General features: G+C 35.7%; 1 protein-coding gene across 3 annotated transcripts in view; it reads left to right on the top strand.

Moving 5' to 3' along the window:
* LOC127840179 (carnosine synthase 1-like) overlaps positions 1 to 24,013 on the top strand; it is a 214,085-nt gene that overhangs the window by 21,049 nt on the left and 169,023 nt on the right. For all 3 annotated transcript variants that reach the window (XM_052368675.1, XM_052368674.1, XM_052368673.1), the window contains exons 3-7: positions 12,281 to 12,598; positions 16,383 to 16,554; positions 18,419 to 18,648; positions 21,282 to 21,422; positions 21,982 to 22,245. In XM_052368675.1, the coding sequence (XP_052224635.1) occupies positions 12,281 to 12,598; positions 16,383 to 16,554; positions 18,419 to 18,648; positions 21,282 to 21,422; positions 21,982 to 22,245 (1,125 nt within the window). The remainder of the gene's footprint in view (positions 1 to 12,280; positions 12,599 to 16,382; positions 16,555 to 18,418; positions 18,649 to 21,281; positions 21,423 to 21,981; positions 22,246 to 24,013) is intronic.

Raw genomic sequence — 24,013 nt, 5'->3', positions numbered from 1 at the left:
AAATAGTAAAATGGTTTCCCGATATTAAGTCAAGAACGCTTATGCCTCGGATCATGAAACTTCATAGGTACATTGATCATGACTCGCAGATGACCCCTATTGATTTTCAGGTCACTAGGTCAAAGGTCAAGGTCACAGTGACAAAAAACATATTCACACAATGGCTGTCACTACAACTGAGAGCCCATATGGGGGGCATGCATGTTTTACAAACAGCCCTTGTTATAACTTGTTATCTATGGAAGAGCGCCATGAAATTGAACTGCTTTCAGCCAAGTAGAAATTGGGTTTGTTTAAAACAAAGTGTCATAAAATTCAAAATAGTATAATTAAAGTAATATTTTGAACTTAGTTTTTATAGATACACTATATATAGCATAAATACCAAGATATAGACAGATTTACCGTTTACTTTTTGAAATAAAAATTAAAATGCAACATGCATGATTTGTATCTTCAGCAGTAAATCACACAATTTAGCCATAAAGCTGTTTTAATTTGAAATATTAAAGAATGTGCATAAAATTTGCAACATATTTACCAATAAACATAGTTTATATGCTATATACATCAAATTACATTAGAAACGAAATAAAACGCGTCACAAAAAGTATGCATTGTTGGCAGGATTCGAACCTGCGCGGGAAAATCCCAAAAGATTTCAAGTCTATCGCCATAACGTGGCTACGGCAACTTTACACACTCTCTTCAATCTTCAAATAAATCGCGGGAAATCATTATTGGTGCGCTACCGTAATTATATTTTGACCAATTACATCCTTAGATTTACATGCGCAATCTAGTCTTAAATATATTGATCGATCAGTTTAACAGATTTACATGCGCAATCTAGTCTTAAATATATTGATCGCTCAGTTTAACAGATTTACATGCGCAATTTAGTCTTAAATATATTGATCAATCAGTTTAACAGATTTACATGCGCAATCTAGTCTTAAATATATTGATCAATCAGTTTAACAGATTTACATGCGCAATCTAGTCTTAAATATATTGATCGATCAGTTTAACCCTTTACCTTTTAGATACGTATTTTGATGCATTTGTAGTTCCTTAGAAAGTTCAATTTAATTAAAGACCATTCTTATTGGAATCAAGTTTTAAAGCCTTATTTCCTAACTTTAGATACTGATGAGCAGCAAACAGCATAAAACCTGACCAGATTGCGAGTTCCTTGCAGGCTGTTCTGGTTTTATGCTGTTTGCATATAGCCATTTTCACTTTGCTTCTGAGTGGGAAATGGTTAAGTAATTTATCTATGTTTATAATGACAAAATGTTTAGTTTATTACATAAGTGGGCAGTTCTGTAATATATGTCAAGCTCCATATAAAATATTATCTATTAGCCATGGTCTATGAACAATATATTGTATGGCCCACATTGTTGAACTTTTTTTTTACAGAAGTTTGAACTGTATTTTATATACTTGTTTGTCAAGATTAGATCTGTAATTGCAAAGTGGGGAAGTTTTTATAAACAATTACATGTAGTAAAATCATAAATTGATAAAACAATTGATTTACTTAAATGATGCCGCTTCATCTGGTGGAGGGCAAATTTCAGGGCCTTTAAAGTTATCCTTTATTGCATCTTCAAGATCTTTATTATGGTCCTGAAATGATGTTTATCTGTAAATCCTCCATGACATCTTAAACGATCTTATGCTGCTGACACGATACATGTACTTTTATGCAATTCCTGCATCAGGGCCAAAAGACTCGCTTTGGGGAAGGGGCCTCAGCCTTTTTTAAGGGGAAAAATAGCGAGATATTTTCTTATTTGGGGAAAATATGAAACATGTATGTCGTAAAATTAAACAAGCTGTTAAAATAAGAGGAAATCAAACGTATGAAAATATACGCCGTTCACGCACTAAAAGGAATTCGGCTCGTTCCGTCATTCGCAGATTGGTCACGAATGACAAAATTACGTCATGCTTCGCGAGGTAAGCACAACTAATTCGACCAATACGCATAATCCTCTAGGTGAATAATATGGGAGGTAATGAAAGGTATATTCAACCCACACGAATACCCCAAGGAGACTTTACAGCTCTGGGTTATTTCAGCCTAATAGAAGGCTCGACAGGTATACAATTTTATACGAAGTTTAGATATTATTTTTGGTGGGGAATTTTTCAAGTATTGGGGAATATTGGGAAAAGTGGTTACTTTGGTTGGGGACGCGGCCTATATTCGACTTCTTCAAAGAAAGTTTTTTGACCCTGTGCATATAGCATCTTCAAAATCTGCATTATCCTGACATGATACATAATCAGTAATGAGTAACAGTACAGGCACCATGTACTGAAACAAAAACGCCTGACTGCGGTGTTCACTTTTCCCGATGGTTAACATTTCGCAGCCACCGTAAACACCTGTTTGCGAGGGTCATTCACGCATTTTAAATGTACATGTACAAAAGAAAATCATATGCTACATGTAGATATTACATGCAGGGATCATATTTTTTTCGGTTTTGTCGGTCCTAGACCGATAGAGGTCATGAAAGACCGATAGAAAATCCCAAACAGTCGGTCAGATTCTGTTTGCTAAAATTCCAGTGTCATGAAATCGATTACACAGTGCACATGCTAACACACCCTAATTACATTCCTATCTCGATTAGGTGTGATAAACCAGGCTTTTTCCGCCCTATGCCACGGGTCCGAAATTCGGCCCCATTCCCAATGCAAATCTGGTCGTTTTTTTCCCAATTGATTTTTTTTTCCCCAATTCCAAAAAAAAAAAAAAAGAAATTTTTTATTTTTTTACCTTAAAATATATAAGTTTACCTGATCCGGTGTAGAAAATAGGAAGTGTTGCATAATTAAATTATCTGTTTCATTCAATTTATTTTAAAAACTGTAAAATATGTTAATGATTATTTAAGACTTTCCTTATTTTCCTCAAAATCCGGCGCTTCGCACGATTTTTTTCACCTCAAAAAAGGCCAAACCTTTTCCCCAAATTCAGATTAAAAAACCTGCACTTTTCTCACATGTTCATAATACTTTGTAAAATTTTAATAATAAGTTATCAAAATAGTCGTTATTTACTAGTAAACAGTTATTTGAAATATAAGAAACACTATTTCATACATGCCATACGTCCCGATCTCGGCGGGACAGTCCCGCTTTTGGGCCCTTTGTCCCGCCGTCCCGCCATGAGACGATTTGTCCCGACATTCGTAAAAAACGATGTAAGGTGTATAGGTTCCCAATAAAATTCGCGATTCAAGCTCTGTTTCGCTAACACTTAACACCGCTAATCCCTTTATTGCCCCCCAATTAACAATCCGATTCTACTTATCGTGTGTACCAGTGTTGTTTATGACACCTTATCAGCGATTTATCGGCTAATTATTGATTTCATCAGACATTCACACCATGGTGGTCTTCCAGATAGTGGTCGCTTATTGCTATCGATAGTTTTATAATAATGAAATAAATGTTGAAAATGTGTTTATTTTGTATTTGTTTGAAACGGTTTACAAAACAATTGTTTTGTAAAATTAACGCTACGTCATAAATGAGTCTTTTACATTCAATGTTTAGTTCCAATATAGCGGGATATTCCGAATGTGCAATATACCAAAATCGCAACAAACAATCCAATAAGTGATACCCATCCTGTCTAGTGTAATTGTAATAAAAACAACGAGGTGCTATGCATGACAGTTTGACCCTACCCCAATTAAGCTAAATACAACGAGGTGCTATGCATGACAGTTTGACCCTACTCCAATTAAGCCGCGACAATTGACAAGTAACAAACTGCGCATGGACACATGCTTAAACAAACATCGCAACAAACAGTAAAAGAGTTACCCATCTTGTGTTGTGTTATTGTAATAAAAACAACGTGTTGTTATTCATGACAGTTTGACACTACCCCAATACAGCGCCTGACAATTCACAATTCAGTTTAATCTGTGTATATAGGAAGAAAACAAAATACGGAAATGTGTACGGCCGCGCATTCCGTGTGTAACTGTTCGGTAGATAGTGTACTGTAACCCGTACTTTCAGTCAACTGGATAGCCTCCCCTGCATTAATGTTTTCCATTGAAATTAATATAATGAGTATTGTTGTCGTAATGTTCTAGATTTTGTACTCTTAAACAGATGAATATTATCTTCGTTGTTTGCTATTGTCTTATTTAATAAAACTGTTATTGTTATGTTTTAGATTTCATGCTTCATATCAGATGTTTTATGTCTTGAATAAAAGTATCAAGAGTTTTTGTTAGAACTATACTGACTATAGTAAAGGTGGAATGATAGATCGTTTTAGGTGTCCTGCTTTTTGGTCAAATGTCCCGACAATTTTTTATGGAATGTCCCGCTTTGGACCTAAAAAATTATGGCATGTATGCACTATTTACATGCGATAATTTTTTCCAATTGAGCCAATTTTGCAAATATTTTTTTCCCAAAATGGGGGTTTTCACGGCGCCAAATTCCCAAAATTCCAGTCTGGCGTATTCCCAAAATGGAGCGGAAAAAGCCTGTAAACCATTAGCTGCAGTCTCTAAACTGGTCAGGACCAGTTTATTACATGTCAGCCGACTAGTATCAGAGTATGACCCAAGCAGTGAAGACTCGGGCGGTTGTGTATTAGTCATGCGTGAATAACCCCATGTCAATATCAATGGATAATTTCACTGGCTTATACCTAGCACACTAATCGGTCCGTAATGTGTACTCGTTCACTATAAAATTGTTGACAGTTACTTTGAAGATGAAAATCCTCGAGGAAATTGTGCATTTCATGCATGAAACAGTAAACTTTCATATAAACAAAGAAGAAAATTGGATATTCTGCAATAATTATGGGCAGACCTTATACACTGAAAGCACGCCCTGTAACTAAACAAAACATGTAGATACATTTTCCACCAGCATAATATTACGGCAATAAATGAATGAAAGTCGCAGATCATCGACAGAACAGCAGAAAGTTATTTTTATGGACGGAACTTCACAAAAATAGTACACAAGAAAAATAATGTTCATTGTATAAATCTTTAGTAAAAATCGTGTTAGAATCAAACTTATTCATGTACTTTATTGTTTGTTGTCGAATAACCCACGACCGGAAGTTTTGATGCGTGGTTTCAAATCACTCATGCTTTGCACTCGTGATTTAATCCCTACGCGTCTTAACTATCAGCCGTGGGTTATTCGACAACAAACTATAATGTACACGAATAATTTCTTAACTATTTGGTTTTGTTATTGTCAGTAGCCAACCTACGCACAGACATTTGTTTGGTTCAGTGCATGTTTGTAAGCTATTATCGAGTCGACAACGATTTAAAACATCGGTATAGACTTATACAGATTAATAATATGGACAACGATGAAAAAAAGTCAGATAAAACAGCACACGAAACAACAATGAAATAGCAAATGATAAAACCAATTGAGAAAACTCGTATGTTCAGTTTTTAAAAAAAATGCCTAAGGGAATTTAACTTGTACATTTATCATACCGCCTTCATGCATGGCAAAATCAATGGTATATATTTTAACGTAATTTGTCATGATTTCGGATATAAATTTTCGGACACTTTTTCCCCATTTAAATCCAGACCGATTGATGTTGCGGGAAAATATGATCCCTGATTACATGTATGTGCACCAGTATGCGTACTTAAATTTGGACAGTGTGTTAAGTAAATAAAGCGTTTAAATGATCAATACTATTAACTCTTAAATTCAGTTCTGAAAGTATAAAAACTAGATGGAAGCTACAATGGAACCAGCAGATTTTCGGAATGCTTGGTTTATCTTTTCATGTTGATCTTGACAAGATGATCGATATTAACTATACGGATAAATTGTCAAGAGTTAAAACACTGCTTAAAAGCTGTTCCAGAAGAATATTAACTCATTTTGGAAGGATACAAGTAATTTAAGCCATTGCTTTGCCAGTTCTTACAGTACACTCCACGCGTTTTCCCCAATTTCCCTCCATACTCCGCGGTGATTGACCTGGAGGGAGATTAAGATAATCCCGCCAGACGCGGCGTCTGCATGATTTTGGACGCGGCGGTTAACCATCGACAAAACTGATAAGCCGACGCGGCGGCCCTCGGCGTTGGCAACGCAGGGGAAACTCCGCGTTTTACGAGATAACGATCAATTTAATTTTGGTTGACTTCCTGATTTTCAAATAAAATTACATTTATTACAAGTACATACATGTACATGTAGTATAATATTTACAATTAAAAAAAAACAACCAAGATAGATCGATCCCGACGTGGTTGTAGAAGTAGTTGTTGTTGTATAGAAAACTCGTTGGTTTACGACAAACAAAATGTCGTCTTTTAACTAATACTTACCAATTAATATAAACACAGTTTGCAACATTGTTTTTATTTTGATATTTAATCCAAAGTTTTCATGTTAGCAGGTGATTTTCTATACTGAACATGTAAACAAATGACCAAGGACCCTAAAAATCTCGCAAATCTGTGTGAATTGACAGTTTGACGTAATCAAAGAAAAGCCGCTTCCTGTCTAAAGGCATAACTTACTCAAGTAAACACGTTCAATGAATGCATAAGGAATGGTTTTAATTGTCGGAACAAAGTCAATTCTCTGCTCGCTAATGCATTTATTTTCTCTTTGAAGTTAGGTTATTCCATTGATTGCTAAAAGAAGGTGGTAACTATTGAGTTGATAGTTGCATTTAATATTCACAGTTGTATTCTTGTTGCGTCAAAATTCAAAACAATGTTTACCAGTAATTATGGACCAAATCGACAGAGTTACATTCACACATGTTAATCCCTTTTGTCAAAACACCGCAGACATCAGTCTACACAATAGGTCAGTAGACAAGCTTTGCGTGTTTTCATAACGTCAAACACTTAAAATCCAGTTCCGCCCAGATGTCTTCTTTAATCAGTTTACAGTACAATTACTGTTAAAATAATTACTCTACTAAAATACCGTAACGATAAAGATTCGGCGTGTATGATTTGAAATTATTTTGGAGGAAAAATCAACTTATTAGCTATATAATTTTGTTAAAAAATACCAAAGAAACTTTTAACAGAAATCAACAAAATTCAATGTTCTCTGCGCTATAAAGTTTGTATAAAAAAAATCAATACACGCACGCTTTGCAGGAGTATACCTTATACATTGCAGCATTATTTTTGCGCGCTTTTGTCGGGAAATATACATGATGACTGTATATAGGAAGCATTTGTAATCGTCGTGTTAACATTAAAAATCGTAGTGTGTTTTGGATTACTAATTATTATTCTCATTTAGAAATTTTACGGAACATTTATTCTTGTCTTATATGTGTTATGATTTAAATATTAATTTGTCAAATGTCTTATATTCATTCATATTGTAGACGAACCTGTGAATTAAAAAACATAATTTTTATATGTATTAATTTTCTATACAATTATTATACATGTACTACAGTATTTAAATAATTTATTATAACAATGTTTTTATTTTTTGGCATGCCGGGATGGCCAGTAGCACATTGCTAACGCGGCGTTGCGCGGCGGTCACTGATAAGAACGGAAATAGTCTGCATTTACCGACTAGGCTAAAGTAATACACGCCGCGGGAATTAGTGAACGCGGTGTAACGCCGAGTGTTTTATTGAGTTCACCTCTCTCTATCAACGCTGCGTGAACACTCACTAGCAGAAAAAACCCGCGGAGGGAGCGCGTTTTTTGGGGAAAACGCGTGGAGTGTACTGTAGTTACCCATTGCAGCGCTTCCATTAATGGACATCCTGGCGTAAATTACGCCCAAAATCAGCAGTCGTATGTCCGTTTAACAAATGGTGGACGTAACTTGGACGTCCGATAATCCGCATGTATACTGATTTCTAATACACGAGACGTACAAATCCAAACAGTTAATCTGGTCATTCACTCTGATACCCGCGCTTAATCGCAATAAAAGTGAGATGGGGTAATAGATCACCCTTGAGAAATTCTTGGGTATTTTTCCAGTAGCCAAACTGTCCTGTTCAGCGTCCAATCGGTAATGAGAATGCGTATAAGGGTGGGGTTAACTGACGATCATTATTTTTGATTGACGTCAGTCTTGAAGTTAGCGTTTATTGCAGATTGGTTTACAATGAATCACAGTTTAAAATTTACGTCACAAATATCCAACGGTAATTAAATAGTACATGATGACTTTAGTGTTTTACTATTTTACCGTAAACAATAACTTAAACAAAAAATTTTCCTTATGAGAAGTTAAATGCAATGGTGAGCAATTAATTACTTATGGCGAGTACATGTAAGTTGTAGAAACAATACCTGTTACAAATTGAATGAGGTAACAATTTAATTTCAGTACAGTTATATTTCATTATGTCCATTTATAGAATTGAATTACGCATTTTTCTACAGCAACAATTTTACCTGGTAATATTATTTGAGCCCAATTGTACGCACCTGCACCATTCACTTTACATGATGCCATGTAAAACCCCTGTTTTAATAAGAGCGTGAAATTGTTATTGACAGAGTAAAGTTCCACGCATGGAAAGCGTGCGTGTCAAAACAGACCATGTGCCGTAACTAAATATAGACGTGCAACTCGGTACATGTAGTATTTTAAAATGAAAAAGTACATCAGCAATAATGCACAAAATGAGATAGTATTAACACATTGAAACTATAGAAAAAAATACGTAAATTTATGAATAATAAATTAAAGTCGCTCATTGATCGGTCGTTGTAACCAAATATGAACAGTGCTCTATGCTAGCACATCGCGTCACTTGATACACACATCTTCAATGGGAATTATCCTTTCAAAAAATTTACTTTTCATATGCGCTTGCGTAAAATGGCGGATGTTTGTGTCTTTTAAACTCTTAAACACTTTAGCGTCCATACTGGTAATATGTTGGTGTTGAACATTGAAATGGCAATAATACTGGATTATAGGGTATTGGATAGTGTTGGAACATGTATTTATCCAGCGATCAACCTTGCGGTAGGGTTTACTTAAATAATCATTGAAATAAAATTGGGAGTTCCAACTGTATTATTAGGGACGTCCACAATTTAAGGCATGGAAGTCAGAACTTCCAACTTTTAAAAGCTAGTGGAAGCGCTGCCAATTTGTTTGTCTCACTTCCTAATCCACCACACAAAATGTTGGTGGAGTTTAATGATCCTTTTTCAAACTTTGTGTGGAATGGGAGTTCGAGAATTAACAAAAATATACTTCTTAAACAATATTCTGATGGGTGCCAGGGCTCAACATTAACAGTTGTCCTATTGCCCCTGGCAAGTATATGTTGGGTCCGGGCAAGTTATTTTATGATCTAGTTGTCCGCCCAGGCAAGTGGAAAAAAGAACAAAGAGCATTAAATTTTGTCTTAAATTAGACTTAAATTACTGTTATCATTTTGTTAAATGTGCAAAAGTAAAACAGTTTTTGTGGTGTATCATTTTGATCTTTATTAAAAACATTTGAGGTTTACAGTAAATGTGATATTTCATGTTTGGGCAAATGGCTTTACGTTCAGGGCAAGTAGATTTTCTAAGTACTTGCCCGGTAGGGCAAGTTGGTTTTTACAAATGTAGGTTAATGTTGAGCCCTGGGTGCCTTAATATGATCAACATCTTTTCTTTTATTATTACTCTGAAGTGCTCTTGGATACACAGGTTTTCCACAGAAAATGGATAAATATTGTAAACATGACATTAGAAATAGATACCCCAAAAACTTTATAATTGTGGTGTTCACTATCCAGAAAACCTCATACATAAACAAACAATGCTTTTTGGAAAGACACTTTAAAATCTTTTGTCGATTTCTGCAAAGCTGAATCATTTGATATAAAGAATGCATTGCAAACCCCAATATTTTATCATCCAGATATAACAATCGGTAATAAAAGTGTTCTCCTCAAAACATGGTTTGAAAGTGGTATTTCGTAGGCGATTTGATCAACAATCATGAGAGATGAGAGTTATTTAATGGCTATGAAGATCTGTTTCACAAATATGATTTATCACCAAACCACTTGCATAATGTAGTAAATAAATACTTGAAAAAATATGGTTTGTTCAGTAAAACATCTGCTTTAAATAAGATTACATATTTAAACAATTTTGACTTTGTAACGCTATTTGTTCCCCTACAAATGATACATGTATCCATTGTAAAATATCAAAAACTTAAAGGTACTCAGTCCATGTTTGATATTGTTAAAACAAATGACACTTTACCTGCATACATGTATGCCAGAATTAATGGACAAGCTTTTTTGAAACTATATATTATATTGAATTAAAAGACTGGAACCATACTTTTGGAATGCCATTTTCTATAACTAAAGTTTCAACACTACAATGGTTGCAGTATAGAATTATACACCAAATTAATGGAACAAACTATCTTTTGTATAAAATGAATTATAAAACATCTGCAGAATGCTCTTTCTGTCATAATGTTCCAGAAAGAATGCAGCACTTTTTTATGCCCCCTGTAGGGTGGCATATAGCATTTGAACTGTCCGTCCGTCTGTCAGTCCATCCGAAAACTTTAACATAACTTTTAATGCATGTGAATCAATGCTTTAAAGATCAAATGATAATAAAAAATTGACTTCAAAATAGGGCAACCAGTTTTTAATGAGGGCAAGTAGATGTTCAAAGTAACTTGCCCTGAGTGTCAATTTCTTATGTTAACCCCTGGACTTGTGTGTGTCTGTGAGTCTGTCTGTCACACTTGTCTGGATCCTGCAATAACTTTAAAAGTTCTTGATATTTTTTCATGAAACTTGAAACATGGACAGATGGCAATATGGAGATTATGCAGTGGATTGCACATCATTCATTTTGTTCCTGCATCAAGAATTCTGGTTGCTATGGCAACAAATAGACTAAAAATATTGCTGAAAATGGTGGACCCTGCGATAACTTTAAAAATTCTTAATATTTTACATGAAACTTGAAACATGGATAGATGGCAATATGGAGATTATGCACGTCATTTCATTTTGTTCCTACGTTAAGAATTCTGGTTGCTATGGCAACAAATAGACTAGAAATATTGACTGTGCGTCCGTCTGAAAACTTTAACATCGGCCATAACTTTTGCAATATTGAAGATAGCAAATTGATATTTGGCATGCATGTGTATCTCATGGAGCGGCACATTTTGAGTGGTGAAAGGTCAAGGTCATCCTTCAAGGTCAAAGGTCAAATATATGGCTGCAAAGTGGCGCAGTAGGGGGCATTGTGTTACTGACAAATACATCTCTTGTTTCTCATAAGCCTGAATGTCAGCCTTGTACGACGGCTGTCTGTTGAGATTTCCTGGATGACCTGCCAAGTCTCTTATCTTCCTAAGATTCTGTTGGGCTTTATGTTTAGATTGGCTTGAAAGATCTTCATGGGCCACACCCCAAACTATTTTGTATTTTGCTTTTTATTTATTACTATTTTTTTATGCAATGTAAAGGGTCATGAGTGAAAGTGAAGAATAGAAGTACAGATTATTTTTTAATATTTACTGAGTTTAATTCTGTTTGTTAATTTTCCTGTGCACTCTATAATTCCATATTCTACACAGAACATTGCAGCTAACTGAAGAGTGCAAGAACTGTAACTCCCTCTTGATTGTTTTGGTGTCTTTGCCCTTTTATTAGCTTGACTGCTTCCATTGAATTCAACTGCCTACTCGTATCCCTTATATAAGTTTCCAATAACACTATTATGTCAGGGCAAAAAGAGAAATTTGGCAGAGAATAACTATTTACAAACTGGATTAAGCAACACACAGTCTAGACTTTTGGTAAAATAAATGCTGACCTGTTGTATCCACCAGGAAAATTTGCATTCATATAATAATGGTGGATACCGTACGTAAATGTTAAAGACTGAGAAATGTGACTGGGAATTCAGTGTGATGTACTTGTATGTAGGACTGACTGTTGTTCCGTATATTTAGGAAATTTTGCAGTAATTGGGCACAGGCAAGTGTCTGATGGTCTATTGGCAAACCTATTTGCCCTCTAAATATCAGTGTTTAGTGCAAGCCATAACTATAAGCAAAAACTTTATTTTTATGAAACTTTATATATAAAGAGGACTAAAATATTCCTGTTTTTGATAAATACTTGTACCTGTATATGAAACTCATCTCCCAAACTTTGAAGTCACACTTTTGGGTCAAAACAATACTTCAAGGGTATTTGGCACTCGGCAGTGACATCATTTGTCTTTTTTACTTGTTAAAGGTGGAAGACATGGATACCAAAGAAAAATACGAAAAAGAAGTTGATAAAGACAAAGACATAGACAACGATAAAGATGTTGATGACAATGAGAAGGAAGTAAATGAAAATGTCAAAAATATCTCAACAACAGAGAAAAATGACAAAACTAACCAGGAAGTAGAGCGCATTGATGGTTTCGAAGTGAACTGCATCCCTCTATACGGCGTTGAGAAAACAGCAGATCAAGAGGCAAGTCAGAACTGCAAGACTGGCATGCGTGTGATGTGGAATACAGAGGTCAATGTGGGCGACCCTGCAATACTTGGCAATGGGTATCAGGTAGGTTATGAAGCATGATTATTTACTTTTTATGCACCCGGATCGCATGATTGGGTGTATATTGTTTTTGGCTTGTCTGTCATTCATTCATTCAATCATTTCATTCATTCATTGTGTGTGTGTGTCCCAAAACTTTAACCTTGGTCATAACTTTTGCAATATTGAAGATATTAACTTGATATTTGGCATGCATGTGTATCTCATGGAGCTGCACATTTTGAGTGGTGAACGGTCAAGGTCAAGGTCCTCCTTCAAGGTCAAAGGTCAAATATATGGCTTCAAAGCGGCGCAATAGGGGGCATTGTGTTTCTAACAAACACATCTCTTGTTCATTGTTAAAAAAAATACTTTACATTTCAAGTCTGCTGGCAATCTTGTGTGTGAGTATTTTCAATGTGTTAGGAAACTTGGTAAAACCCATCCTTGTCTTGGCAGTGTTTGAAACTTGGAAATAGTACCTATTTGGACTGTCAAAGTCTGTTCTACTGTCATAACTCTTAATGTTTTTGGACACTTAAAGATTAAATTTGATTTTCATGTCCCAAAATTCAGATACTAAAAATATTCTTATTATATTATATCCAAAAATTTAGAGACACACTGTATGAAATGCTAAGTTTGCAATTAATTTACAATAATTTCATGGTACTTAAATTTGTAAAACAAAAACTATTCCAAGCTATACTTACCACAGAGTACAATGATTTTCATTTGAAAAACGCTTGTATAAATAGAACAAGCAATTTGTAAGTTATAATTTCGAGTATTAATACAATTTACCTAAGGCATGGAACAGAGAGGGCTTTGTCCCTTAATTTATATCCTTAAAAAATGCACCAGCCATAAGAGATTAGATGGTACCCAGGGTAAATAACATAAAATTGCCCAACATCATGAAAGATTGTCAGAACATTAATCCAAATGATCATTTTAAACTAAGTTACATGTACATGTGTACATGTATGTTAGGTCAAAAACTAGGTCACTAGGTCAAATTAATATAAGCAGGGCTTTTTTCCTTCTGTGAGAAAGGCCGTTTTTCACAAGTTTGGGAAATTCATGACTCAAATTTTTACAATTTCAAGAAGTTTGCGACTCAAATGTTCACAATTTTAGAAAGTTCGCAACTAATTTTTTCACAATTTTGGACTATTCGTGACTCATTTTGTTCACAATTTTGAACAGTTTGCGACTCATTTTTTCACAAAATCAAACCAAGGCTGCTTCACAAAAACAGGAAAAAAGCCCTGATTAAGCAATACCACTTGATCGGATCTTAATTGTTAAATGCTATTGCTGCTGAGTTCTAAGGATGGTCACACTTTTAAGGCAATGAAGACGTACATTGTATCTTCAAATCTTAGTCATTTGCTTGCCCACATCATAAATAAAAAAGAGACTAATGTTGCAAATGGCTGGCAAGTTAATGAAATGTAATTCTGATTGTAAATTTGCAAAAGCTGATTTATTTGTTTCCTAAGGATGGTATGGTTATCCTATGCAGCTCAAGTGCTGTAATGTGGTGTGCTTCTGTTATCACCCTTTGTTTGTTGTTATCACCCTTTCTGCTTTGTATGTTGTAAACATTTCTCTTTTGGCCAATCTAGAGGCAGCATTTTTTCCCAATCTTAATGGCTTTTTGGTCAGAATATTTGTCCAAATAACATCTTGGCTAGATTCCAAACTGGGTCAATTGAAGACAGAAACTTGATTACTAGCAGTGTTTTTTTTTCATTCAAAGTTGGTTCTGGTAGGGGAACCGATTCCCAATGAAAAAAATGTTTACTTTTTCCAACATGGGACCTAAAAATTCCCAATTAAAGGTTTCCAATAAAAAAAAATATGTGTATTTTTGTTTATAAGCCTCAACATTTAGTAAATCTCCCTTCAAGTTGATCCTTAGTGAATGTAATATTGAAAACACTTCTATTCTCAATTTGGAAGTATTTGTTTGCAAACAAAACACTACCTTCCCACTACCGTCCCACTTTTAGTCAAAATGACATAGTTTTTCCCAATCTTGGCCCCATTCCCAAAATGGTGAAAAAAAAAACAACACTGCTGAAGTAAGAGTGTGAATATTCCAAGGGGTAAAAAACCTTGGTCACTTAGTCAAATTAATGAAGAAGCTTGTAAACACTCTAGAGGCCAAACTATTGACTTCTCTTAACTTAATGATACTTTATCAATGCATTAACATTTAAAATTGAGTCAAGTGGTAAAACCAACTTATCAAACTGGGTCAAAGTAACTGAACTGCTTGTGAACACTACAGGCCTTATTTTTGCCCTTTCATCATGACACTTGCAAAGAATATTTATTCTCATGATATCTTGGTTGAACTCTCATATGGTCAGTGCTCCAGATAACATGCGTAAAGGCGTAAAAACGAATTAAATTTCTTAAATAACGATTTAAATTTAGAATCCTTGCATAAAGTTACGCATTGAAAAAATAAAACACGAATTCAAAATGTTCGAACGTGCGTAAAACTTGCAGTAGCAAATTATATACGGTAAACATTTCATCCCGGTTCTGACTCGTCTAGGCGCTCAATTAAAACTACAACTTTAAGTCAACGTCACTCAAGCGTTTGCTGTGAGGAAGAGCCACACCTAAGAACGGTCGAAAGGCCAAACGGTCTCGATTCTGTTCTCCCAGTATTGCAGGCGTGTCACTACTGTTTATTGTACCTTTTTAATTACACTTATCGTAACTTTTATACACAAGTAATATACTGTATACCTATTTAAAATGTCATTGAAATTAAATGTTAAAAATAGTTTTTGATATGACTTTAACGGCGACCAAAAAGCCATTATGACCTAAGCCGAAGTGTCAGTGACCGTTTTACAAAAAAAAATCAAAATGGCGGTGTATCGAAGCGTGGAAGGCAAAACAAAGCCATTTCAGTGTCAAAAGTCCACGCTCCATGTTCTTTCAATTAGCAAGAAACGGAGAAGGAAAGCCAGGCTTTTCCAAGACTATAAACCAAAATGTTGAATTGTTAATGTCTCAAAAACAATGAATAAAAAAAAAAGGTAATATATTGTTAAGAAATAATTTTATTAATAGGGGGTAAAATAAGAATTAATTTATAAAATAGGGAGTAAATAAGAATTTGACCTTATTTTTATCTGGAGCTCTGCATATGGTAATTGAAAACATCAAAAAAGCTGATAAACATTCAGTTCCTTGGGGTTCAAACATTTTTCAGTTCCTTGGTGTCCAAACAGTGTACAGTTCCTTGGATTCCTACCATTTTTCAGTTCCTTGACGTCCAAACAGTGTACAGTTCCTTGGAGTTCTAACATTTTTCAGTTCCTTGGGGTCCAAACATTGTACAGTTCCTTGGAGTCCTAACATTTTTCGGTTCCTTGGGGTTCGACATTTTTCAGTTCCTTGGGGTCCAACCATTGTACAGTTCCTTGTGGTCCTAGAACCCTGAAGCCTTTGGTTGTATTGTTTGTATTAGTTTGAGTTGGTTGTAATGAATTGAAATTGCTGGTAATTAGTAACTTGTGTCAAGTGTTAAAACTAACCAGTAGATGTGTACGCCTCACTGCAACGTTTGTTTGTCAATTGATGTTTGTCCAAATATTTTAAGGACATTTATTGGATATCATTTATGCCACATGACGAATTGTTTATCTATGAAGCATTTACTTAAATCTGGTTAACTTGATCTTTGATTGACAATGATGCTTAACCATTTATTACGAAATGAACTTTGATAATTGAAAAGCAATTTAATTCAATCAATGTGTTGGTACCTTTATTCCAGGTGGACAATGCAATAGAGGTTTTCTACAATACACTTCAGTACATCCTGTATGTGACAGGATTTCCTGAAACTGAAGACCGTTCTGCAATGCCTCGGCTGGCAATCAACAAAGAGAAAGTCGTGGTTGGGGTGCTGTCGCCTGCCGAAGATTGCATGGCACTGCTACTTGAATGTAGGTACAAGATTGAAACTTTATATATATATAGGATCTGGCACGAGTTGTGATTTCATAAGGCGAGCTTACTAACAAATTTTCTGGACGAGTTTAATAAAATATGGTAAGATATGACAACCAGTATCAGATCTTTTTTATCACATACTTTTAAATTAGCAAATTAAATATTTACGTAAACACAATGATTAATCCCGAATGTTGTTTACATTTGGTGACGTCATTTTACGTTGCAACGTCATTTCAGCAAAATAACAAAATGCAATTGATCAATAAACAAAAACTAAGCCAATGACAATGCTTAAAAATGTTGTATTACACATGTGTAATATAAAAAAATATGTAATGGTTGTATTACATGGGAGACAGGGTAAAGCATGTGATAAATAATGATATGTTATGGTTAGAAATAATCAATGAAGTACCTTAAAACAAGAGAACACATGTTGGATATCCATAACTTATAGCAACTGACTCAGTTTAAAAAGCACAAAGCTACTTTCACGATGTAGCAACTTTGAATGACAAATGTTTCTGGGTTACAAAAGAATGTGACAACTCGGTTAAATACAAATGTTAACAAACTGGCCACGAAGATACATAAATCAGTGAAAAATCAATTCAAACGTAAATTTAACGAGAAACAAACTCTGTTATCACACTGATTACAACGACCTAAAATGCAGAACGTATTTTCGTTACACTGGAAAAGGACTATTGACATAGATTTACTCTCATTTGAGGAAGTGTTCGGGTGCGCATGCACAATAACATCTCATGAATGTAAACAAAAATATGATGTCATGTTTTCTTCTCGTATTTGATTTATGCTTGCTCTTTCTTTTCAGATTTAAATTGTATGAAATAAATCAATTATTTCCCGTATATATAGGCTGGCAATATTGCATTTTCCATCGGACCTGTCTTTTAACTGTCTGTCAGGTCACTTTTGGGATTGTTTGCGTGTATTCCTTAGCTCTTAATGGCTGATATGATTAAGGAGTAGAATTTGTTTGACAGCTGGGATCATGTCAGTTAAAAGCTTATTCAATAGAGAAAGTTTGTCTTAGTGGACACACACAATTAGGTAAAACTGTTAGTCTTCAATTGGAGGTTATTGTTTGTTGCACTGCACATGTGTGAATTGGATGTACAATGAAGAAACACAAATCTGGACCAAACTGGGTTTACCAAATTTTACCATGTATAGCGTGCTTCCATGTATAATGTGCATGCGATTTTTTAAAGCCAAAATGGAGAAAAAAAAGAATTCAAGACCCAAAAAATGAAAATCGGGCCGAAAATGGCCACCATTCTTATATTGCGCAATCATTTAATCTGAGTTTTTCGGGCACTTAATTTTTTGTTTCAAAGAAGGGAGCGTTTATACAATCAGGAGCAAGGGTTGCATAGCACTATATTTTCGACAATTTTTAAGATTATTCTCTCGAGAATATGGGGGCCCTAAAAATGAGACCGGTCAGTCGTCGACCCTTCATTCGAAGCTACACAGTTGATACGGCTATTCCCCTGTCGCGTCTCTTTTCTACCCAGGACAGCAGCTGCTTCTCGATTTCTGGGTAGTGTGCAGCGGACCTCCGCGTGTGCAGCGGACCTCCGCTGCGCCTGCTTTGTTCGCAGCAGTTTCGTCAGGCTGGCCTTGTCCCTACGCCATTCCCGCACAGAGGACTCGCCGACATTAAACTCACGGCCAGCTGCTCGATTGCAGTGAGCTTTGGCGTACTTGATGACATCAAGCTTCTCTTTTTGATTTTGATTTTGACCTCGGATCTTAGTAACTTTGTTTGTGAGAGAATCTTGTAAAGAAGAGTTCAGCAGTTAAAGCATTTTTGCATGTTTTTAGGCGGTAACCAAGTACCCGACAGCATGCATCTGATCTTGAAAGAATCCTGGGTCTTAAAGAAACCGCACAAGGAAAAGCCGGGTCAGTTCGAGCTCTTCATACTAAAGGCGATCACGTGCCATAAGGGAGGCGTGACCTACCTTGACGAGTTTAATCCCCCAAGGAAGTGCACTTATCTCATCAACTATTTCTTTGGTTGTGGCGAACCAGCCTGGGGTAACGAAATGGAGGTATATGCATTTTAATTGTTCCATTCACAATTTAAAGAAGATTTCAACTCATATTTTTCCAAATTAAAAAAGTTTGTGACTCATTTTTCACAATTTGAACAGTTGGCAACTTATTTTTTCACAATTTTGAAAGTCCGTGACTAATATTTTCTTTAAATGAGGGAGCCTAGGGAAAATAGCACTGATTTTAACAAATGTTGGTCACATGTTTGTGTTAGAATATTATAATAATGATTAAAGAAAACCTCATAATTTGATATTGGCCTAAGACATACATGTAGAACACAAGTATCATTATTACACTTCTCAGTCAATGAAAGCCAGATTCTTAGTGCAACAAAGTATTCAACTAATAAATTATTCGTTAAATTCTAAAAATATTCGTCTTAATGATAATTTTGTTTTAAATAATTCTTGGATTGTCATTGTTTATTGACAAAAAAAACTCCATGTGTCACCCTGATGTGTTACTTGAATTCAAACACCTTAGCATTCAAGTCATTATTTATTGGCCAATTACCAATGCAAAATTATAATATGTACAAGTAACCTGTTGGTGATTTTATTAGCTCGGCTGTTTTCGGAGAAAACCCAAGGTATTGTCCTAGCCAGCTCGTCTTCCTGCGTCTGTCGTCCGTCTTCCACATCGTGCTAAAACCTTAACATTGGCTTTCAAATCAAAGAGCTTCCACCTTCAACTTTGAAACTTCATATGTAGCTGCACCTTGATGAGTTCTAAACGCCACACCCATTTTTGGGTCACTAGGTCAAAGGTCAAGGTCACGGTGACCTCTAATATAAAACTTTAACATAGGCTCTAAAATCAAAGTGCTACCACCTACAACTTTGAAACTCCATATGTAGATGCACCTTGATGAGTTCTACAAGCCACACCCATTTTTGGGTCACTAGGTCAATGGTCAAGGTCACTGTTCTTATTGCCACTTACCTGTCTTCTTTTTTTTCTGACAAGCTTTCATTTATATAAATCTGCACCCACAGCCGACTGTTTGCACCCGCTATGCGATGCTCTTGTTTCCAATTGGTATGGTACAGGTACTTTTACCTTTTGGGGAAGAAAAATCGTTGTTGACACTAGCCTACAGAAATATTCTTGCGACATTTTAGTCTCATTCTGGGAAAACAGTGGGTAAAATGTGGTTCCAGATAAGATTGTGGTAATCAGGGACGACATTAGACAGTTTTTCCAGAGCACGGCTCATTTTTAAACTGCTTTCATGGCAGGGATCATCCTAGAGGGCGACGTAGGCGACTTTGTCGCCTAACGATGCTTGATATCGCTTTCTGATTACATCAAAGCGATAACAAAATCGCCAACATTTTCTTATATTTTCTCCTTTGATAATCTGTCGCACGTGTGCGCAATGCCGTCACTTATACTGCCATTGTTAGCTGTGTGCAATTATCGGTTATCTGATCTACTGATAGCGAGAGGATTTGCTACGCATCACTGACCGCTGATGCAAGTCGCCTTGGTTTATTCCAGTTGAGGCATTGTGTACACCCCGGTCTTATCGACAATAGTGTAATTGACGTAACCATCTATGTATAGAATGCCACAGCCAGTCTCCCGACCTCGTTTACAGGTTTTCAATCGGCTCTTGTGATTTGTCAAGGCTGCCGGGAACCAATACAGCCATTGTTCCGTGATGGTCATTTATTGTTATGCTTGACGATGTACAACTTAAAACAGTCTGAATCTCACTGCTAAATTTCAGCCATAATATATTTGAGTACTGAGCTTAACAAATATCACAAACAGAGAAGCAGACTTACACATAAATAGTTTAATCCAAAAACGCAGTCAAGCACGTGGGAACATTCCATTAAAAGTCAATGACGCCATTTAAACATAAGAATTACCGACACTCAGTTGGGAGAATTATAATTTGGGGTATTTCAGAATGTACAGGTGTGTTACATCAATTTATGTATTTATAATCGAATAAAACACAACAAATCTTGAAATAATTGAAGAATCTCCCATGAAATGTTCGGGAGGTTTTTAAGAGTACAAGTTACTCTCTGTCGTTAGTCAAATTGCAAATTGAGACTGCTGCATAATGCGGAATTAATTGGGATAAATTGCCAATTTAAATTCAGTTAAAAATGTGCATATGCAATAAAAATCGAATAGAAATAACCAAATGCTAAACAGTGACTTATTGTGCGCAAAGGGGATAAAATATAGCATTAGAATATATACTATTTGTATTGTTATTGTTATGCGTTTATTATATCGCCATGAGACATTGTCTGGTCTTTTAATTATTGATTTCTGATTGGTACTGACATGAGCAGTAACTGATGAAACCTATTCGGTACTGTCCGAAACCCGTACAATCTATGGATGTTGCTAATGTCCGTAATCTTGCTATTTTAAACTATCTATTAGCAAAGTAAAGCACTGCAATATTGTATTTTAAAGCAATATGTCAACCAAATAATATATTGATTGCGTATTTGCTAGGTTACAGGTTACTGGTTTTAATTTTCTGCCGTCAAACAATATGCATGTGCATAAAATTCAATAGTTTTAAATTTCTGTTTGTAGCTAGGATTTTTAACAAATAGGTGAAATTGTTGTGCATTATCGATGCTGTTAATTGTAGAAAAACCTGGATATCCCAATAAGCAGTCCTATACCTCTGTGTAACCAAGTGGACGACAAGGTGTGGATGAGATACAAGATGTCACGCTGCGGTGTTGCCCATCCAGAGACACTTGCCTTCCGCCTTGCTCCACAGAGATTTGTAAGCTATTTTTAGGTAGCTTCAGTGTTGAATGCCTGTAATTTGGGTCTTCGTTGTGATCTGAAATATATGATACACAGTACACTGATGGTAATTTTTCCCCTTCATGGTGGTGAGGGGATGGGGAATGGGGCATCCTTTTCCATCCTAATTTTAATTTTGGATGTTATTCAGTTTGATGGGTCTGTTACGAATTTTTCCCCAGTAATGTACTGGAAAATATCTAGCAAGTATTTAAATGCCATAATAATACCATATGACACTGTATGGGGATTGAAACCTCCTATGCATTAGATGCTCAAACAGCTACATCTAAGAAATACATTCAGAGAAAACTTGTAATATTAAAGTTTTTGGTTGTCAAAAAGGAGACTTTTGAAGTGGCATATATAACATATTTTATCATGTTCTTTATTTATCTTTTTGTGAAGACTGCATATTGAGGTCTTTTTATCTTCTGTCATTGTCAGTTAGATATGGGATCATCTTTGTTTTGACTCTGGTCATCTGTAGCTAACGAGAAAACCAAAAGCTAATAACAGAAACCTTTTTTTCCTAGGTGCCAAGCATCGATACCATCAGAGTGTTTGAAGTTGATAGATGCATGAAAAGAAAAAAATCCCAAACAGGAAATAGCATGCAAAACGACAGCAGGGGCAACAACTCTAATATGCAAAACACATCAAATGGCCCAGTAGAGAGTCACCCCACGGGCACGTTTACTGCTAAGCATATTGAGAACGGAGGTGTGGTGTGTACGCATGCAGCTATGGAGCTTGAGATCCGAAACTTCTTGAATAAGCCTTCCATTCTCAACCGAAAGGTAACATTCTTGATAAACTTGCTGTAAAATTTTAATCCTGTCCCACTGAGAAGCTTAGGGAAAACAGCATTAACCAGAACATTCTGCGAGTAACTCGCAGTCTGCTCATAATTATCCCCTGCCATAGGACGAGGGATATTGTTTTGGTGTTGTCTGTCCGTCCGTCTTTCCGTCCGTCCGTCTTTCTGTCCGGCTGTCCATCCGGCTTTTTTGTGTCCAGAGCCATATTTTTGAAGTGCTTTGGCGGATTTCATTGAAACTTGGTATGAGTATATATATGGATTAGAGGATGATGCACGCCAAATGACATAGTACACCATCTGTTAATAACGGAGTTATGGCATTTTGTATCTTAAAAAAATGCTTTTTTAGCTGAGTGTTAAATAAACACTTTTGTGTCCAGAAGCATATTGGCGGGGGATATTAATTCAACAAATTCGCTTGTTATCTAAGGGTTGGAAATGAAGCCTTTCAAATGTGAATCTAGTAAGAAAGATTTAAAATAAAATCTTAATTTCCAAGGGACTACAAATGCGTCAAAATATGTATCTAAGTGGTTAAGGGTTAAGGGAGTGAGTGGCTCAGTAAAGATTTATAATTGTTAAGTAAGTGTCATGAACGCCACATTTATTTAACCTTTTTTTCTAGATTTTTAATTTTCCTCATGAACAAATTGGGAAAAAATGGGTTTGCATGAAGATGGTCAGGCTGGCTGGCGTTATGAAGTTGTGAACATTTACACTTCAGTCTTGTGTTCCCAGGGGTTTTTTTTAGAGAAAGGGGAAGACGCTGGACGCTGGGTGAAAGGGGAAAAAAGAGTGCGAAAGAGACATATTAGGGGAAAAAATAAAAACTGTTCATTTCAATGTCTATAACTCATCAAAAGAGGCTTGTCTCCGTCCTTTTTGTTCTAAAACACATTTAACACGTATTAAAGTCAAAGTCCTTAATTAAGTTGCAGGTGTAGATCTAATTATGGGAAATGTTTTCAACTATATTTCTGTACTGGGGCCGGGGGACGATGTCAATTTTGTGATTTCAATTTCATGATGAATGGGTTGACGATCTTGATCTGCTACAGTATTGGAAGGGAAAGGAGCAGCAGCTGCCGATTGTCTACTTTCACTTTCACAATGTTCGATGTTGATTACCTCAGAATCCTGATGGGTTATAACGGTTTTCGATGATTCTTTCTTAAAAAATGCCTCGATGCGTTCAGTATCTTCCGAGTCCGAATGTTTTATTTTGTTTGTGTAAGAACGCCAATTGTTAGACATTTTTTTCTGTTTTCACGTTTATATCTTGGCTTGCACATAGCCCGGATGAAAATTCGACTGGTTTCTGGTAATTTATTGACGAAACACCCTTCTCGCGCAAGACCGGTATCCAGTTAAATAGTCACATGATTATTACGATTAGTTGCCCAGTTTACATAACGTTATTTAAGAGCTATATTTAGAATAACTGGGATTCCCAGATTTTTTGTGTTCGTCTGGAGAGAGAAAGAAAGATCGTTGTACATGGTGCAAATTGGATAACTGTTGAATGCCCAAAGGAAAAATAAACATTTCTTTGAGAGAAAATATTATATTTTGGTGAAAAATGATATTTTTGGTGGGGAAATTGTATTTTGAGGGGAAAAATTCTGGTAGGGGAAGACGCCGAATATCGGCGTCACTTTCTTAGTAAAAAAAACCCCTGGTTCCTGTCATATTATTCAAATTTTATGGCCAATCTTTATAAAAAATACACTCCAAAGATCCTTAAA

This window comes from Dreissena polymorpha, chromosome 7, assembly GCF_020536995.1.
Source record: "Dreissena polymorpha isolate Duluth1 chromosome 7, UMN_Dpol_1.0, whole genome shotgun sequence".
Classification (NCBI taxonomy): Eukaryota; Metazoa; Mollusca; class Bivalvia; order Myida; family Dreissenidae; genus Dreissena; species Dreissena polymorpha.
Note: the sequence above shows the minus strand (reverse complement) of the source record. Positions and strands in the feature narration are given on the sequence as shown.